Source organism: Strix aluco, chromosome 21 (assembly GCF_031877795.1).
Source record: "Strix aluco isolate bStrAlu1 chromosome 21, bStrAlu1.hap1, whole genome shotgun sequence".
In the NCBI taxonomy this organism is placed as follows: domain Eukaryota; kingdom Metazoa; phylum Chordata; class Aves; order Strigiformes; family Strigidae; genus Strix; species Strix aluco.
Window position 1 is genome coordinate 1,634,581 of NC_133951.1, and position 18,770 is coordinate 1,653,350.

Here is an 18,770-nt window from a genome sequence, read left to right on the forward strand (position 1 = left end):
CCTGTCCCTACTTTGTTAGACAATTACAATCATCAAGGGTGTTGATGGGAACGTGGTCATGGATTTTAATCTGGAGCAGTGTGGCACTGAACAAAATTTACATGTTGTTTGGTTACAATATCATTTGAGATTGTATCTGTGCCTTCAAATTTTATGTATTGTCCCAGCTGTTTGGATGTTGTTGATGAAATGTTATGTCCGTGCCCATATCCTTATCCCGTTCACCCAAACTTAGCACTGCTTAGGGCAGCTGATTGAAGAAATGCTGTGGAATTTTAGCCAGCAGTCAGTCTGGTTAGATCACTGTTTATTTCCATATGCTTTCATAATCAAGTTAGAAGTTATTTAACAAGGTCATTCTGTTTACAAATTTTCAACAAATCAACATCAACTAAAACACCTAAATATTTCTTATCATTAGAAGGTGAAAAGTGATATGAAGGTGGATTTTCTGTCAGTCATAGACTTGAGTGATAAATGGTAAATCTTCAAAGATCACCTCTTCCTAATAGAACTAAATCAAAGTATTTTTGTGATTGAAGGAAAATTGTGTTGTATGCAAGTTACATAAATAGAAACAATTGTAGTTAGCTTAATTTAAGCAATATTATGCTCACTTTTTCAAAGCTATTTTGTGCTACAACTAAAAATGGGAGAGGTGTAGAGAGGAATACAAATGGAATGTAACAGCAAGCTCTACTGTACCCTGGATCCTTTGGTTCTGAGTTCTTATAGACAGCAGTTGAATCAGGGCATGGAGAAGGGGAGGAAATCTTCTGAAGGCAGGCTGCTGGAGGACTCTTAAGAAGAAATTGCTGCAGTTCTATAAGGTAATTTTTTTCTTATGTATTGTGTCGTTCTGCACTGCTCTTAGAATTCTCCTCTTGGATTGTTTTGTTGCATTAAGTGTTCTAGGCGTGCCTTTGTGATTCTTTATCTTTTTCTCTCATGGTGCGAAAGCTAATGTGTCCTGCTTTTCCTTCTCATATATTCCTCCCTCTTGGCTCCTCCTTGGCACATTCTAAATCTGGTGAGTGTATTTGCTTGTACCCATGCTCTCGTTCTGTATTTTCTGGTTCTGTATCATAATGTTTCTGACTTTCCATTCCAGTTTGGACAAGGAAAAAGGGTAGAACCACCACTGAATTTTTCTTAAATACACAGTGTACATGCGTTTATATATTATAAAAAATTTAATATCCTCTCATGCTGTTTCTAAGTCTTTTCTCAAGATGGATCGCAGTACGTGTGGCATATGTAGACTAAACCATCTCATGGCATTTATTTTTAATACTTTGAAAACCAGATCTCTTTGTATCTTTTTTCTTAATTTAAACTAAATTTTGAAATTAATTTCTTAGGGAATTAATCATATCCCAACCCACTAATTATGTGTAATTTTAATAACATCAGCTTCTGCCTTGGAGAGGAGTTAGGGGAAGGGAGGCTTGGAAATCTGGACTCAGAGGTTAGGATCATAGGAAAATTCCAGTTGGGACAGACCTCAGGAGGTCACTTAAAGCAGGATGAGCTGTGAGGACAGGCCAGGTTACTCAGGTCTTTGTCTGGTCTTGAAACCCTCCAAGGATGGAGGCTGCACAACCTCTCTGGGCTTGACTGTCCTAATTGTGTGAATCTTTCTGCAAGAACCTGTATTTTTGCTGAATTGCTTATAGTTCCTATGTACACTACATTTCAGTGTGATTTTTTTGTTTTGTTTTCATTCTCACGGACTGCTGCCATCCGCACAAGCTGCCTGCAGATATCAGTGTTACACTCTAGTACTGGTTTTCTTCCTGTTTTTCATCTTCACTGCTGTTCCAAAATAGATCTGGTGATTTTAACTGGTTCTGGGCTGTTCTAGCAGAAGTAAAAGCAGGTGGGAAGTGGTATATAATTAGCTTGTCCTGTAGGCACTGATTGTGACAAAAGGTTTAAGGGGAAAATGTATTTCTGGTAACAGCCACGGCAGAATCACAATAGCTTTATTATTTTTCTTTGTAAAGTAATATTTGATTGCTTTTCAACACATTTTTCTATGAAGTAAGTCCTTGAAGAATTCACTGGAATCTCCCCAAGATTGATATTGTATACAGTGCTGCAGCCCGTTACAAAGCAGTTCCAAACCGTTACGGTTCGCAGCTCCACTCCAAGCGTCACCCCGAGGACACGTCTCGGACAGGAGCCCCCAAGGCCACCCCCGCAGGCAGCCCCGTGTCATCCGCGGGGGCGGGGGGTGCCCGTTCCGCGGGGATCTGGCCGTGGTGCTGAAGGCTCCTGCTCGGAGGGTTCAGCGACCGGGTATCTTCAAGCACTCTGTTCCTTCGAGCCCAGCTGGGGCGCTTTTGAGTTGTTTGACTTCCAGTGTTTGAAATTATATTATTCGAAGTTGCTTGACTGGAAACGATGTGAACAAAACTGTTGGGAAACCAGGCCTTTCACCTGTGCGTTACTGGTTCAATATCGACCCAGCGTGGAAGCAAACAGAAGGCTTTCCTATCGCTTGGCTACTGCGTAAGTGGTGCAACATATTTGGATTAACACAGTCCTGTTTCTGGTTTAACCAAAAATAAAAAGACAGAATGCTGAAAGAAGTATTACAGTCAGTAACTATTAACGTCTTCACTGGAAATTGTAGGAGAGAAGTCCATGGCATTACTAGAGTGCAAAAATTTGGGGTTCAGTAGTAATATTGTGTATGAACATCCATTCGCCTTGTTTGTTGTGGGTTTGGGCCTTTTTTTTTTTTTTTTTTTCCTTAACAGGTAGATAGAAAAATAAATTAGGGTATCTTTCACTATGCAGAAATAAGGGTCCCCACTCATTGTCATTTATTTTGTTGCCAAAAAACCTTATTCCTTTCTCCAGGTGCTCCATTACAACCTAGGGTATGATTGGAGGCCATTGTTCTAATAGTAGGATACTCTTCAGGGCTTCATCCATCCTGAAATTCAAATTGCTTGGCATTTTCACTGTCTATAAATCCTTCATATGAGTCATATTAAGTAACTGCCTCAAACTGTCCAAGATCTACAGCCATAATAAAGTTGCTTTGAGTGCATGTGCACTGGTTTACTGTGATTTAACGTACATGCTGAGCACTTATGCTTTAAGCTTTATTTGGTCTGGTCATAGTTGTTTGCTTTAGCAGCCCTGGCTCATTTTCCAGGCACAAATGCTTCATGAGAGTGTATGGATAAACTCCTTAAGACTCCTACAATAAGTGCTGACTCCTCTACCTCTCCGCAACATTACCTTCTGTAGCTCTATTTTGTGAATAATCTGTTTTACAGTTAGTGTATCAGTGATGTGATGGTGATAAAATACTACAGCTGGACTTTGTAGAAGGATTGGCAAAGCAGTCACTTTAGACATACAATGCAAATGTCCACCCAAGATACGTAACCTCAAATGTGGCTTCTTGCTGTTCTTGAATACTCTTCTGCATTTGAATCCCTGTTTCTGATTCCAGGTCATGAGCTGCACTTTTCCAGCTTGTGCTCTTACTCTGTGAGCAATGTCCTGCTCAGATAAATCTGGTTGTTAGAAAAATTCCTCCTTAGCCAATCTGTCCTGTTGAGGTCTGCTGTGTTCCAGCTGCTCTGTGTACCATAAGGAGCAATGTTCTGAGAAATTACTTGTTTGAGAAATTACTTGTACTATACCAACATTTTTCACTCCATGTAGGACTGGAACCACTTGTGTGTGTACTGAAGAACCTACCTAAATGAAGCCAATATTTGTCCAGCAATCATTCTTTTCTCTGTCAAAACCAAATAGCTTAGATGAATCAATGCAAACAAAGAGTAGTGAAAAGAGAGATAACTGCATGAAAGCACAGTGCAACAGCATCTAGTAATTCCCTGGGGAGATGGTGGGCATCGCTGCTCCAAGTGAGTACAAGAGCTGCAGCCTTTTCCGTGCTAGGAGTCGGCCATAGCCACCTAACCAAATATACAATATACCAAAATACAATATACCAATATCTTTATACAATACAATATACCAAATATCTCTATACAGACATCATTAAATATTGTAGGGTTTGGGTTATGATAACATGTTTTAAAGTTTTAAGACTCTATACCTGAGGGTGTCAGTGCACTTTGCAAGTATGAAGTGATTAAATTTAGCAGTACCCAAGGGATCTTTCTGTATGTTATAGACTGTGATAGGAGATAAAAAGGTGAAGTGATATCCTAAAGGTCATGTTAAATCTGGAGAAGCATATAGGAACAGTATCCTAAATGTCTTTATTACCAGCTTGATGCTTTTACTATGGATTTTCACTTGATAATGTCCAACCCTGAGCACGTTACTATCTCACTGACTTGAGGGCACTTTGAGGCAATAAAAATCTTTTGATTGTCTCTTAAAGAGATCTAATTATGTCCCAGGAAGGGAAAACGTTCTAAAGATCTCAGTGATGACAACAGAACTCCAGTCCACACAAAGCAACTACAAGCAGAGGAAGAGCCCACCAACCTTTCCACGTATTTCTGGTGGCTGACTTACGGTCAGCAGCATGATTTAATTACATCCTTAAGGACCGCAACTTTGGGTTTCCCGTCTTAAATAACCACAACGCATGTGCGCAGTTTGTACCGTTGCATTTAGACTCCCTCTAGTGGGTTGGTTTAAGAATGACCTCTTCCACAATGCGATCACAGAGCTTAAAAAAGAAAAACGGGTCCAAACTACAAATACCAGCAGCTCTCAGCTCATTTGAGAGAGGACCCAGGACACACCTCTCAATTTTATTCTAGCAAATATTTTGAAAGATTTTTATTTTTCATGTATAGCTATAAAAGCCCATGGGAAACAAAGCATTTTGAAATATTTTCTCTGGATTTGCTTCTTTTTTTTTGGCTGCTATTTGTCTTTTTTTTTGTTTGGTGGGTGGCCCTTTCTACCTCATAGCAGAGTGACAGTGAAAGAAGGACCCAAACCTTTAATCTTGTTTTGCAGTGGATTTAGCAGAAAGCAGCTGCAGCAGCCTGGAAATTACCATGGAAAAAATCCTGAAAACAGAATTGAAAACTTCTGTTCTGAAGGCTTTTGGAGGCTCCGGAGGAGGATACATTAGCCAAAGCCAAGCTTATGAAACAGACAGTGGACGAATATTTGTTAAAATCAACCACAAACCTCAGGTTAATGCTAGCAGATATTTAACTACTAATGTTATTGCATGTAGAGAGCTTTTTATTTTAAAAGGACATGATTGTTAATAATTTAGAGTTCTGCATTTTCAGGCTGACTTTTAATTGTTCTAGTTTTCCTTTCAGTTTTCTTTTAAAGGCTGTAGTCTATTATATCAAGTATTAATGCAGCAGGTTTGGTTAATGCAAAATGAGGTGGAATGCAATGTGATAACTCTCAACAACAGGAACTGGCATTGCAATGTGTAAAAAGGAGGCTAAGTACAGAGTTGTTATTATAGTGCTTAGAGTTTGGAAAAGCCTAAAGCTGAATTTGCATTCACTGCATTCCTTTCCATGTTTCAGCTGGGAGGATAGGATAGTGGGAGGGAGGAAACAGGGAGCCAGTGCTAAAACTCATATATTATTTTTAAAGCTACAGAGGTTTCAGACTTCCCCATTGCTTTTTGTATTTCTAGAAGGAAGATTCTTGCAATTTTTCAGGCCAAGCTCTTGACTTTTCCATTACTAAATGAATATTCGATTGCTTTTTGTAACACCACAGTGCATCAGAAATTTGCTTTATTGGTATCAGAACCGTCCTAAAACTGCTGTGAAAAACAGCATCTTTACTTCAGAAATGCAGAGTATAGGCTTAATATTTGTACAGTCGTCTCCATCTGGTGGCCATTGACCTGCATGGAAAGGAGAACCAGTTTAAGGATTCAGTCTTTTACTGCATTTAGAGTGGTCGTCTGTGGTTTTGAAGGAGGTCATCTCGGGTGTTATCCTCAAAGATACTGTTACGTCTGAGTAGTTTGGTATCTCCATAAGCAGCTGGAAATCATGGTGAAATGTGACGTATCCTACTACCCTGGAATGAATTTGGGAAAAAAAAGAAGTTAGAATTAAGGCACTCAAGTCTCCCTGTGTGGACTGAAACCTTGCTGCAGCTGCATTCTTTTATCAAGATGAATTAACTCCTTGTAACTTTGTAAACAAGGCTATTTTTTCCAAAGTTCTTGTTGCAGACATCCATAGTTTAGCCCAAAGATATTCTTATTCCTTGACAGGCTAGAAAAATGTTTGAAGGGGAAATGGCAAGTTTGGAAGCTATTCAGAAAACCAGTATTGTGCGAGTGCCTCAGCCCATTAAAGTAATTGACCTACCTGGAGGAGGAGCAATGTTTGTCATGGAGTACCTAAAGATGAAGCACCTCAACAAGTACGTCTGTACATCTGTTTTTCTTTTTACTATGTTTCGGGGCATATTTTCTTGTGTCTTAGTCAGAAAACTTCATGAGAGGAACCTCTCTATTCTCTCAGAGATAGAGCTTATGTCTGTCAAGATCTATGTTTGTGTACATTAAAAAAATCCAATGTATCTATATATTTGTGTATGTATACACTCCTTCCTCATATTTTGCTCTTCCCTGACCCTCTATCTGCAATAGAAATGGCATACTACTGTTAGCCTAGAGCTTTGTATGCTGGTCCACATGTGCTGAGATGCTACTAAAGTCAGTGTGATAATGGCTGAGTTTAGCCCACCTTTCCCTCATGAGATTTTTCATTTGGGTTTCTTTTTCCAGCCTATAAGTTTTCTTTAAATGTATAGGCCTCCCATGTCTTTGAAACCTCTGCTTCTCTAAGTATAATCTTCAAGTATGATTGAAGTCAGTCAACAAGGTCAAAGGTACTAGGGTGAGGGAGAACTAAATGGATAGATAACATGAAGTTCCATTTCATCCATCAACCAACTTGCACGCAGACTTCAGGAATCATAGACTTTCAGGAGTTAACTGCTTCATTCTGGGCCTCTGTGGGAACATAGTAATGCCTGGGTCTCTTCTGGCAGTTGTTTGTCCAACCTATCTATTTTTATTGGGAAAATAACGGCAATTCCACAGCCTCTCCAAACAGTCCATTCCAATCCAGCCCACTGTTCCTAGGAAAGATTTTCTAATGTCTAACCTCAGTCCTCCTGGTTGCAATTTTAAACCCATTATTTTCTACCTATTCTGGGCACGGAGAAGAAGTTAGTTTCCATTCTTGCAGCTCCTGTTCAGGTATCTGTGCAATATTTTAACTATTTTTAGTTGTCTGTCTTCTGCATTAAGCAGCTTCAACTCAGTCCTTGCCTATGGCTTCTTTTTAGACTTACCATTCTTACTGCTATTCAGCTGATCTCGAAGTGTGAAGCCCAAAAGTAGATACCATGTTCTATTCTCTGCTTATTGATATGGAGCTGATAAGGAGGATTACCTGATCCTCCTGCACTCGCTGCTCCTTTTCATACAACCTTGTGTTCTGTTTACCTTTCTTGCAAGAGCATTGACTTGTGTTAATTTTATTATCTGTTACAACCCATTTCTTCAGAGTTGTTGTCTATTCATTTGCTCCCTGTTATGTACTTTGGAAGTTGATTAAGGTTCTGTATTTTCCAAAAGTATACTTGGTCGTATCTAATTGGGATTTTTTTTCCCTGTAATATTTTGTTCACTTGCCTTGTTTCAGTTTCATTTCTGTTTTTTGATCCTACAGATATTCTTCAAAGCTTGGAGAGCAAATAGCAGATCTTCATCTTTATAACCAGAAACTTGGAGAGAAATTGAGAAAGGAGGGAAACACAATTGGTAGAGTATTGATATCATGTACTAAACCAAAAAGGAAATAATTAATTTGGCTGTTGTACAGTATTGCATTATAATTTTAATGATAATTAAAGTCAATACTGGGACACTGTTTTCATGAGATGTCTCTCCTGTCCCTATGCCACACTTTTCAAATGTACATTACATACCCAGGAGCTATAATTACTATTATAATTTTCAAACATAACATTTTAACCTTAACAAAATTAAATTAATTTGGTTTTAATTCTTAATTCTGTGTATACTTTATTGCATGAAATTATGTGGATACTGACATTGAGTAAGAAATAGTGCTACTGCTTGATAGTTAGAGCTTTCAACATTTCATGAGTCACACTGAAAATTTGGGCTAGTTGTCTTTTTCAGTGTCAGTTAAACCTTTCAGCTTCATGTACCGTCAATCTCTTAAAATGTTCTTGACCTTACAGACATCCTCTTTTTTTGTTTACTGTTGGTTTAGACAATTAACTTATTACAGAATGTGGTCCCAGTTAGGAAACACATTATTAAATTGCCCTTTAAAGATGTTGGGGATTACATTTTTGAACTCAAATATGTAGCCAAATATACAATTGCTGCTCCTTGAAGACAACTGTAATTCAGCAGTGTAAGGTCATGATCCAGTTTCTGTTGACTCCAGTGGAGGCACCTGCCATCATTCTTTGGAAAGTGGATTAAGGTGTAAATGGGGAGAAAATAAAAAGGAAGCTATACAAATACTTATTCTTTTAGAGTTGTTAGTATTAAAATATGAACAACCAGTCTGTATCTGTGTCTCTCCCATGACATCAGGGATGGACTGGGTTTGACTCTTAGTGGTGGACATATTATAATCCATTATTTTTGAGTGATGGCCAAATTAGTGGCAGGTCACAAACAGTCTATGAACCAAAAATAAGCCATGTTTAATGACAACATGTTCAATATCGAACAGTAGATTGCAAATCTGGTATCTGGACTCTGTTCCTGAATGTGTAACTCATTTATTCAAAGAAAAGTCACTGACTGTGACTAATTGTGCCTCCATTTCCATTCAGTATCTTCACGTTTAAGAGTTTTCTTTCTATCTCTAGAGAGGGTTGTAACCATGAAATAAGTGTAACTTACTGCTTAAAATTATTTTGTATGCCTGTTCTCTGAAGTTTAGTTCTGTGTTTGCAAACTGTACTATGTAAGAATCTCAAAACTCCCAATATTTATTTTGTTTCTTAGGTAAAGGAGCAGGTCACTCTGAGTCTCAGTATGTGGATAAGTTTGGATTCCATACAGCCACTTGCTGTGGTTACATACCACAGGTATGTTCAGTGCCTGTGAAAGCTAACATGTACCCGTGTAGTTCTATAAACTCCTTATACAACAACTTGTTTCATTGGCCTTTGGCTTTATGATCAGAGTTTTGCTTTCACTGCTTCGTTCTGACCCAACAGAACATGATGGCTATTCAATGTGTGCGGCTTCTGACAATGCATGTAGCAAGCAGATGCTGTGGACTGAATAAGAATTTGAAATTATGTGGTGGTTCTTTAGCTTGGTGATACTTAATAGAATAAGTATCCCTTCACATACCATGTTAAGGTTTTGTTTTTTCAAAACCCCTACTATATGTATCTCAAGTGGCAAAATCCATTGCTTTTAGAGCACTTCATCATGTAACACATCACATAAGACACTGGAAAGGGCTCTCAGAGATTAATCAGTCATTTGCTGGCTCTGCACACAGTAGAATTTCATTCTACTGTTTAACTGAATGAACTTTCAATATCTCAAACTCTTTGCTAAGAACAACTTTTCACCAAATTAGAAATGCATTACCCAATAAAAATGAACAAATACTTTCGCATTTCCAGAAAGATTTTGGAATATAATATGGAACAACTGAAATGATCTCACCAGAAAGTTTCCCTCTAAAATGCATCAAGAAAATTTGAATGAATTAAAATAGCCAGAACCTCAACTTATATCTCATGCTAAAGACAGCCCCACCTAAGGATGGAAGAGAGCATCGCTCCCAAAAGAACGATCAATGAAATGTCAATAACATCGTGCATAGGTCATAATAACATTGTCTAGGCTATTGTGTCAGCATTGAACATTTTAACTTGATATCTATGTATTATTAATACTGACTATGCATATCTTAAAATTGTTTATTACATAACTGTATCATATTTTCTAGGTGAATGAATGGCAGAGTGATTGGCCTTCCTTCTTTATTCGTCACCGACTCCAAGCTCAATTGGATTTGATTGAAAAAGATTATGGAGACAGAGAAGCCAGAGAACTTTGGTCGCAGCTAAAAGTATGAACCATGTCTTAAATCTGTTTTTTAGAATGTTAGAAAATATGTATCAGTGGAATTTTAAAGGTGTTTTATAAGAGATATTTACATAGCTTTTAATGAACTGCAGTAACTCGACTAGCTTCACAGCTGGTCCAACAACATTGTCAGCTGAATAGAATTCATGTTGCTCTTTCAGTTTTTTAACAGATAGTGAAATAAACCTGCAATTCAGCACTGACATGTATTTCTTAGAATACAGCTAATAATAATAAGATGGTAAATCCTATCTAAGAACTTGGTGTTACAAAGTGGGTAAGATTCTGCTGCCCAGGCAGATTTTGTTTTTAAAGCTGTGTCCAGGCTCACAGCTGAGACTGTGGTTCAGGCCACGCTCAGTGCAGCACTCAGGAAAGAGCCAGGAATGTATTCCTCTGCAAGCTCTACATCACAGTTTGTTCCTTAATTCTGATTAATTGGGAGCGATGTTTATTGCTGCCCTTTTTGCCACTGAAACCTTTTAATTTAAATGAAATTTTTTTATATTTCTTGTGACAGCCAATACTACCCATGCCTAGAAATGATGGATTAATACTAGATGCTGATACTAAACTGTGAATTAAATGATTTAAATGAATTAAATATCCAGAACAATCAAGAACATTTATTACTGGCTACAGTTCAGGTTTATGCTTGTAGCCATCAACTTCAAAAGCACTCCATGAGGACTGAAAACAGGCAGTATTTGACCAGCTTAGTCTCTTATATGCTACAGAACTTTGTTTTATTTATTATTTTCTTCAAAGCTCTTTAATTACTATGTGTTTGTTCATGCTTTTTCAGCTAAAGATTCCTGAAATGTTCTGTGATGTAGAAATTGTTCCTGCTCTCCTGCATGGGGACCTGTGGGCAGGAAATGTGGCTGAGGACGACTCTGGGCCAATTATCTTTGACCCTGCTTCCTTCTACGGCCATTCAGAATTTGAACTGGCCATTGCTGGAATGTTTGGTGGGTTTAGCAGCTGTTTTTTCTCTGCCTATCACAGTAAAATACCCAAAGCTCCAGGATTTGAGAAACGTAACAAATTGTATCAGCTCTTTAATTACATAAACCACTGGAACCATTTTGGGACAGGGTACAGGGGATCTACCCTAAATGTAATGAGAAAACTTCTGAAGTAACTGGACAGATTTGAGAAATTCTGACATAGTCCCTTAGTAATGAACAGCCCCTGCTTATCAGAAGTAACACAAACAAGGAATTAATGTTGATGATAAAACATCTGACATGTGAAAGGCTTAGTACACTTTTGAACCTCACTAAATGTTAAGAGTGATTGCGTAATTTTTAACTGATACACTAGTTTAGTATCACAGATTCATACCCTGTTGAAGGACAAGACTGCATTGTTTGTGAAGACTCCACTAGGCTGGAAAAAGAGCATGACAGGCAGCCTAACCTTACCCTCCATAGAGAGTCTCACTTCACAGCTCCTGTGTTTCCACAGTTCTTTGCATCTTGCCACTTCTGCTGCTGCTTTATCAGCAGTTCGTTATTGAGAGCTACTGTTGTGGGGTTGTGGTGCTGGAAGTAATAACTAATTCCTTACGTCTTCCCTTTTTTGTTCTGTTTTAGTTTTGTGTCTCTGTTTCCATCCCTTTTCCCATTTATATTTCTGTTGTCTTTCCCATGTTAAGTGTCCTAATCCAAAATTTACATCAGATTCTATGAATCTGAAAATGAAAACAGTCTCTTTTTGATTTAAAGAGTAGACAAGACCCTTTGGACTGCACTTGGCAAACATATATAATTGATAACATTTCTAATATTTATTTTAATTTAATGTAATTTACTTACATGCTTTTGTTTTTCTCTTGATATGAGAAATTAAATTACAGTGGTATTTCATAAGAAGGATGTCTCTGTAGTTCCTTGGAAATTAACTGTATGGTCAGAAAGTGGGTTGTTACCACACAAGTTTGATAATAACATATCATATTTTTAGTATGATATTTTAGAGTGTTACACTATGATAGTAACATTTCAATAACTTTGTAAAAATATAGCAAAAAGTGGGAGGGAGGTGTAGTGTTTTGATGACAAGAAAGCATCTGTTGCTGCTGTGTTGGTTGGTGCTTGATCTATTTTCAATTTTAGGAAGTAATCTACAGAAGGCAAAGCTAGTCTGTTCTGCCACTGCTGGGTTATTGAAGGAACAGTGTCAAATTAGATGGCTTTATAATGTTTTTTTAATATTCCTAACTGCTTTATTTTTACAGAAAGCATAGGCAATGAGAATTTGGGGAGAAAACTCTGCAACAAAGATATTGGCATACAATGTGAGCTAGAGTACATTAGCAAATCTGTGGGTTTTTTTAATGGAAGAAAGTGGTAAAGTAAATGTAAGTGCAGTCCAACAAATGCTTATGTGAATCAGCAGATTTGAATAAGAATGACTGAACTTATGTATTTAGGCCTCAGACAGTTGTCATGACTAATACCTAAAATATATTAAAAAATACTCAAAAATATTTAGACTTTTTTCAACCTTATTAAGGCTATCCTATAAAAATTTAATAAAGTTTAAAGTTAGATGTTGTAACTGATACAATTTAAAAAATACATTTCATTCTCTGTAAACATAATTGGTTAAATTTTTTTACTTCCTTAGAATTTGGGCTACAATTAGGGGAAGTTGTCACAGTGTGGTTATAACACTTAATAGAATTATAACAGTGAAAAAGTGGAATAATAGAATAAGAATACAGGTGAAATCATAGCTGATAGCTAGAAGACCCAGGTCCGAGAAAACAGCAAAGTGCATGCGTACTAGTATTTATTAATGTTAACAAAAATACTTGTATTACATTGGAAAGTACATGTGAACTTAAGCTCCTTCTCAAATAAACTACTTGCCTTGCAGAAACTAGGTGTTTGGTGTACCTGCATTTTGTGATTGTGGTTTGCTTCAATGAATTTGAGCCTGAAGATAAGGTATTTGGGTGTGGATGGAGTTGCTGGATACAGGGAAAGAGAAGTTACCTGTCCTGATGTCCTGACGGGACTTTTAAGTGTCCGCCTGAATTTCCGTTATAAGCAACAGAGTGAAATGAGCCCCTCTGAAGGTGACTCATCTCACCTGAGCACCCATTTTAGTTTGTCAGCTGGTCTGATCCTTCAAGTTTATTTTCTATGGAGTAAAAAGATAACCTGAGGTGACTTAGCCAATGCTCACTTCAGACCACGACTGTAGTTTTCTAGTGTTGGCAATGATGTCCAGAGAGAAGTGGCAAAGTAGTGCTGTTACCTGGTAAATACTCAGTACCTAGGGTGGAAAGCGTGTGGGAAGAGGGGATGGAGATGTGGTATGTCTTGGGCTGCAATATGACAGAATAGATTCCTAAGAAAGCCAAAGCAAAAGAATCTGGCATGAGGGAGTAACTGCTGTGAGGGGGCAGACATTTGTTTGAGTCTGCCCACTTGCTTCCCTTCTGTAATAAAACATATATGGTATTTGTTATTCAAATCTCAAGGGGAAAAAGAAGTTGTAGTCAGGATGTTGTGGCCGAACAGTTTTGTAATTCTCTTCTGTAAATAAGAAATAAGATATATGTATATAGTTTCTATTGTTAAAATCACTTGTTAGAAGGGAGCTAAAATGGCCCCCATCTTCAAGCCACTCCAAAAACACCTGTGCTGAGTCATCCCCCCTTCTCTGATGGAAACCTGAGAAAAGCCCGCGAAAACCGGAGAAAAGCCCGCGAAAGTTGTTTACACCTTTGCAGCCCCCTCAGGGTACGCCCATCATGAATATGGATGAAGCCTACACTGCAGAGGGACTCAGTGCTGTCCTGTGAGGTGTGTGCTGGTAGAGCAGAGACTCCCGGCACACCCAGCGCTGTTTTGCTCACTCGCCGCTTGCTAATAAAATTTTATTGATCACTAAAAATTGAGAAGTGGTTATTTCCCCACTAAATCACAATTAATCAATAACACCTTCCCTTTTTTTTTCTGTAGTTGTAGCTTTCAGCATTCGAACTTTGTTTCCACAATTTTATAAGATGAGTATTAACCATATAATTCAGTGTTTTGGCATGGATAGGGTAGACATGGAGAGGGTCAGGGATAACTGTATAGTGCAGTTGCCTTCCATACACCTTACACCATACACTGGAGAGGGAAATTCCGGCCGCCTCCTCCTGGCAGGACAGGGTTTCTGCGCTCGGCGGCCCAGCAGAGAAGCAGCGGGGCGCTTCCCTGAGGAAACCCCCCGCCGCGCTGGGCACCGCCCGGCCTCCCCCCGCGGGCCGCCGCCCCCTCAGGGGCGGAGCCGCGCGCGGAGCGCACCCGTCTCTGCAGCCTTGCGGCCGGCACGGCGGCCCGTAGGAGGGCGGGAGCGCCCGGTAGCGCGCGCGGAGCAGGCAGAGGGGAGTGCAGCGGTGTTGCCAGGGTAATGCGGGCGGGAGCTGCCGGCTGGGGTCGGGACGGGGGGGGGTGAGGGCGTCGCTCGCCGTCCCCGGTGCTGTCGCCGGCGTCTCCGCCACCTCCGAGAGCCACCCGCGGTGTGGGAGGGCCGGGCCGGGCCTCCGCTCCGCGGCGGTGAGGGGTGCGGTGGGCCGCATGGCGGCGGGCGGGGCCAGGCCGTGAGGAGCGGCGGTGCCGCCTGAGGGGCGAGCGGCCGCCCCTGCTCCGCGTACCCTGCGCCAGGGAGAGCCTGACTGACCGGCTGTTCCTCTGCCCAGTGTTCCAGGGAGCGCGGCCGGGCGGGCTCGGGCATGGCTTTGGGCGAGATGGATGGAGCCGAGTCGGAGCCGGAGGAAGGCCAGAATCAGGAGCTGGGTGTCATCACCACGAGAAGTATCCTGGAGAGTTTCACAGAGAGTCAGGAAGTCAGGGGGCTCATCGGTAACCTGAAGGGGGTCTTTGGCGATCCGGTGACTCGAGAAATGACCATGGAAAAATTCATAGGTAAGCGCATCATCCGAAGGAAGCATGTTCTTATATTGTTTAAAGGAACTTATTACCAAAAAAGGACCAAACTGCTACTTTTGCATTAGTGATAGTGCTGGAACTCTATCAACAGGTAATTTAGATTTAATTTTTTACTCATTTTGTTTTCCAGATATATGTTACATTACTATGTAGTAAATAAAAACCCAAGTCTTAGATTTAACAAATCTGAATTCTGACCCGTGTTTAGCCTCCAGTTTCCTATTCAGATGCAGGCAATAATTCAGTTAAAGTTTGTATGTCTATCAAATAAAGCCATTTTTGTACCTAATAACTTGTTAAAATGCATACATTTTGAGCTTTAAAGTGGTCATTTCATAATTTTATGTTTCATAGGAAATATGAAGGGTGGCTGAATCCATACAGATCGTGTAGTTGTTTCTGAGTGGAGGGAACTTGGATCTGACTTAGTAACTGAGCTTTTGTGCCATATAATGAAAGCTATTCTGCTCCTAGACCTCAGCTGAATATAGAAGTAGAATAATTACCTGCATGTAGCAGTGTCTTAGGTAATTAGCCTGTTACAATGCACATCTGTGTATTGGATCCACTATTCTGACCAGATGATTTGCAAAAGTTAATTCAAGGTTTCATGTATTTACAAATGAAATGAAGTGGACTTGCATTCTGCGAGTGGTTTTGCAAAAATGGTGAAATCTACAGACAAAGTATTGATCCGGTGTCTATGTGTTGCCTACCTAGTTTCTTTTTGTCAAAAAATAAACCAGAAAACCAAAAATTCGGAAACCTGACCCTGCAGAAGTTACTCTGTAGTATTAGACTCAGTTGACTTCACTGACTATTCCATCTGAGGAGGTTAATGATGAACCGTTCAGAAAGAAGTAGCAAGAACACTCATATTTGTGTTGATCGCTCAGTGTCACACGTGAAATGGTTGACTTTGATGGGATAGAAAAGCCATTACTGAAAAAATCTCAGTGTCTGAAAGGCCATCATCTCCTCCAACCGATGGTCTTGCTCGGCCTCTCTGTATTTCACATTCTATGTACTGTCTCTGGGTATTGTATGTATGAACTTTCTGCGTGCATATCGTTGCCCATAAATATGGTGTTAATATACTTAAAACTAATGGGTACTGTACATGTTGTTCAATATTTGGTTATAATATTTAGTGTCATAAGGTATAATTTGATCCTTCTTGGCCAAAACGTCCCAAATATGGTAACAGACTAAATGTGTGGGATGTAATGTTGAAGTTTAGGGAATACCTTTAATCTGCATGCAGGTAAAACAGTAATCATCAGGTACAGAGGAGTTTAATGCAGGTCTCTGAAGCATTCACAAAAACATGTAATGCTCAATTTTTTGGTGAACTGTTAGAAACAGAAGTTTGGAGGATAGTTTAATCTGCAACAATAATTTTGCAGGAAAATTTAGGAAGATCTTTTTTTGAAATAATAGCATTAGAAGAATTTTTTTCAGTTCATTCTCTTCAGCATTTAGAGTTTTATTTTAGATTGCCAGACTGATCTGGGAAAACAATTTGGCAAGATAAGGAATTTGCTGTTAAATTCCATTCCTGCTTGAGAGCTATTGCTTTATTACAACGGGAAGTTAGTGATGATTAGGAGCTTCCCTCTTGACAGGAGACAGCACTGCGGTAACCCAAAGTTAGTGCAAGGATACAGTTGGACTGGCTGGTGTCTTGAAAGTGGGTGTGCGGTGTCATCCACTGGTCAGCTACAGCACTGGAGTTATGTCTTAAATCTACGTGTTGGTGTGAGAGGTTAAGAAGGTATTTTAGTTTTCTAATTAAAAAGCTATTTTTTGCCCAAATATCTAAAATGATCCAGACAATCTCCAGCACAATACTGGATCACTTGATGATCTCTTCTGAAATCCAGCTTTCATTTCTGTAGCTTCTTTTTGTTGATTCTAGGTTTAAATGGCAATACTTTTGTTTTTAAAAACTGTGGCAAGTTGTTCTTTTTTTTTTCCATATTCAATTTCAGTTTCTCTTTCCTCAAGTCAGTTTTCAAAAGGAATCACAGAATCATAGAAACACCAGGTTGGAAGGGACCTCAGGGATCATCCGGTCCAACCTAGCACGGTCTAGACAAGATGGCCGGCACCCTGTCCAGCTGAATTTTGGAAGTGCCCAATATTGGGGAACACACCACTTCCCTGGGGAGATTATTCCAATGACTCATTGTTCTCATTGTGAAAAATTTTCCTCTTGTGTCCAGCTGGAATCTCCCCAGGAGTAACTTGTACCCATTACCTCTCGTCTTTTCCATGTGACTCCTTGTAAAAAGGGATTCTCCATCTTGTTTGTAGCCACCCTTTAAATACTGGAACATGGTGATAAGGTCTCCCTTAAGCCTTCTCTTCTGAAGGCTGAACAAACCCAATCCTCTCAGCCTTTCCTTATATGGCAGGCTTTCCTGGTGACATTACTGGCAGCAAGATAAGTAATGTGTAAAGTTTTGAGGAGCACAAATAGTAATAGGTACAGTTTGTATTTGTCCAGGTTAAAATTTGTCAAGGTTTCTTTATTCTTTGCTGAATAATTTCCTGTGTTCTATTTCAAAATAAAAAGCTAGCTCTGAGAATTGTGAAGAGCACCTTCGTTTGCAAAGTAGTACTATGTTGGGTTTTTTCCTACTATAGTCAGGTAACTCAAAAGAAAGAGGTAAGAATTTTGCAGTGCCTATACCCTATTTCAGTCCAGATCCTCAGTGGTGGAACTACCATCTTTAAATATGTTCCAGGCATGGGAAGTAAGATAGCCTTGTGGTGAAATCCAGTGTGTCCGGGAGAATTTCCCCATGGCTGCATGAGCCTCAGGGCTGGAAAAGTGCTGCTACACTTCTTGATGTTGCGATATCTTTGTGCGTGTGTTTTTAAAGACAATCAGTCATTTGACATGCTAACAGATAGAACAGTGTGTAAAAGTACGTGGGATTCTCTATCTTGATGAAGGAGATGAGAACAGCAAGGCAGAAAGGTGTAAAGCAGCATTCTGGTTGCTGTGTGGGTGCGAGTGCAGCGTAGAGCTGCTACGCTTGGAGCAGCTGCAGTGGTTTAATGTTGTCCTCTGATTGCAGAGTTCCATCAGAAATGGTGTGCTGGTAAGTTGTGTTAGGAGAGTCACAGAGAGCTCTGCAGTGAAGGACAGCAACAAACTGAGTGGTTGCTTGTCTCATCTGGCTGTGAGGTTTGTCCACAGTAATTTGAGAAACCCCTGGAAGGGAGTTTATGATTCAATGTAGGTGGTTGCACTATGGAAGTGGACAGACTGTATTTTTATGGTTACTTCTGTGTAGTTTTCTTACTTTTTGATCTTGCTTACAGGTGGTGGCAGCCCTTAGCTCAAGGATACTGAAGTCTTAAGCTAAAGCTCTCTAGAATCGGGGTGTATCTCACAATTAATGCCTGTAAGAGCCTTTAATTTGACTAGCTTATTACAGATATCTTTTCCTATTCAGGTATAATGGACAAGTACCAGGAGCAACCTCACTTGTTGGATCACCACTTAGGTAGGAATGTCATCTTTAAATAATTTTTGTGTAAATACTTGAGAATCTGTTAAACTAGAAGGTCCACATTTGCATTACAAGATTGCTGTGGTTGATATTACTTACATGACTACAAGCTCCCTCGTTATTAGAAGTATGAGAAACTGTGAGCTAACTGCTTGTAGTCTCACTTTTTTCCCTCTCCTTTCA

The 18,770-nt window shown here is 39.6% G+C and overlaps 2 protein-coding genes across 7 annotated transcripts in view; both read left to right on the forward strand.

The window, feature by feature from the left end:
- Window positions 1–68: 68 nt before the first annotated feature.
- Window positions 69–13,000, forward strand: FN3K (fructosamine 3 kinase). Of its 5 annotated transcripts, none has more exons than XM_074846814.1 (8): window positions 69–2,514; window positions 3,688–3,893; window positions 4,969–5,150; window positions 6,212–6,363; window positions 7,683–7,774; window positions 9,005–9,087; window positions 9,969–10,091; window positions 10,914–13,000. In XM_074846814.1, the coding sequence occupies exons 2-8, from the start codon at window positions 3,872–3,874 to the stop codon at window positions 11,250–11,252; spliced, it is 993 nt and encodes a 330-aa protein (XP_074702915.1). In that variant the 5' UTR covers window positions 69–2,514; window positions 3,688–3,871; the 3' UTR covers window positions 11,253–13,000. The 5 variants fall into 5 exon arrangements, with proteins under 5 accessions (XP_074702915.1, XP_074702916.1, XP_074702917.1 ...); XM_074846815.1 differs by having other exon boundaries at window positions 69–1,030; window positions 2,049–3,893; XM_074846816.1 differs by having other exon boundaries at window positions 69–830; window positions 2,049–3,893.
- Window positions 13,001–14,443: 1,443 nt separating this feature from the next.
- TBCD (tubulin folding cofactor D) overlaps window positions 14,444–18,770 on the forward strand; it is a 129,409-nt gene continuing 125,082 nt past the window's right edge. For both annotated transcript variants that reach the window (XM_074846842.1, XM_074846843.1), the window contains exons 1-3: window positions 14,444–14,521; window positions 14,814–15,039; window positions 18,531–18,581. In XM_074846842.1, the coding sequence (XP_074702943.1) occupies window positions 14,847–15,039; window positions 18,531–18,581 (244 nt within the window). In that variant the 5' untranslated portion in view covers window positions 14,444–14,521; window positions 14,814–14,846. The remainder of the gene's footprint in view (window positions 14,522–14,813; window positions 15,040–18,530; window positions 18,582–18,770) is intronic.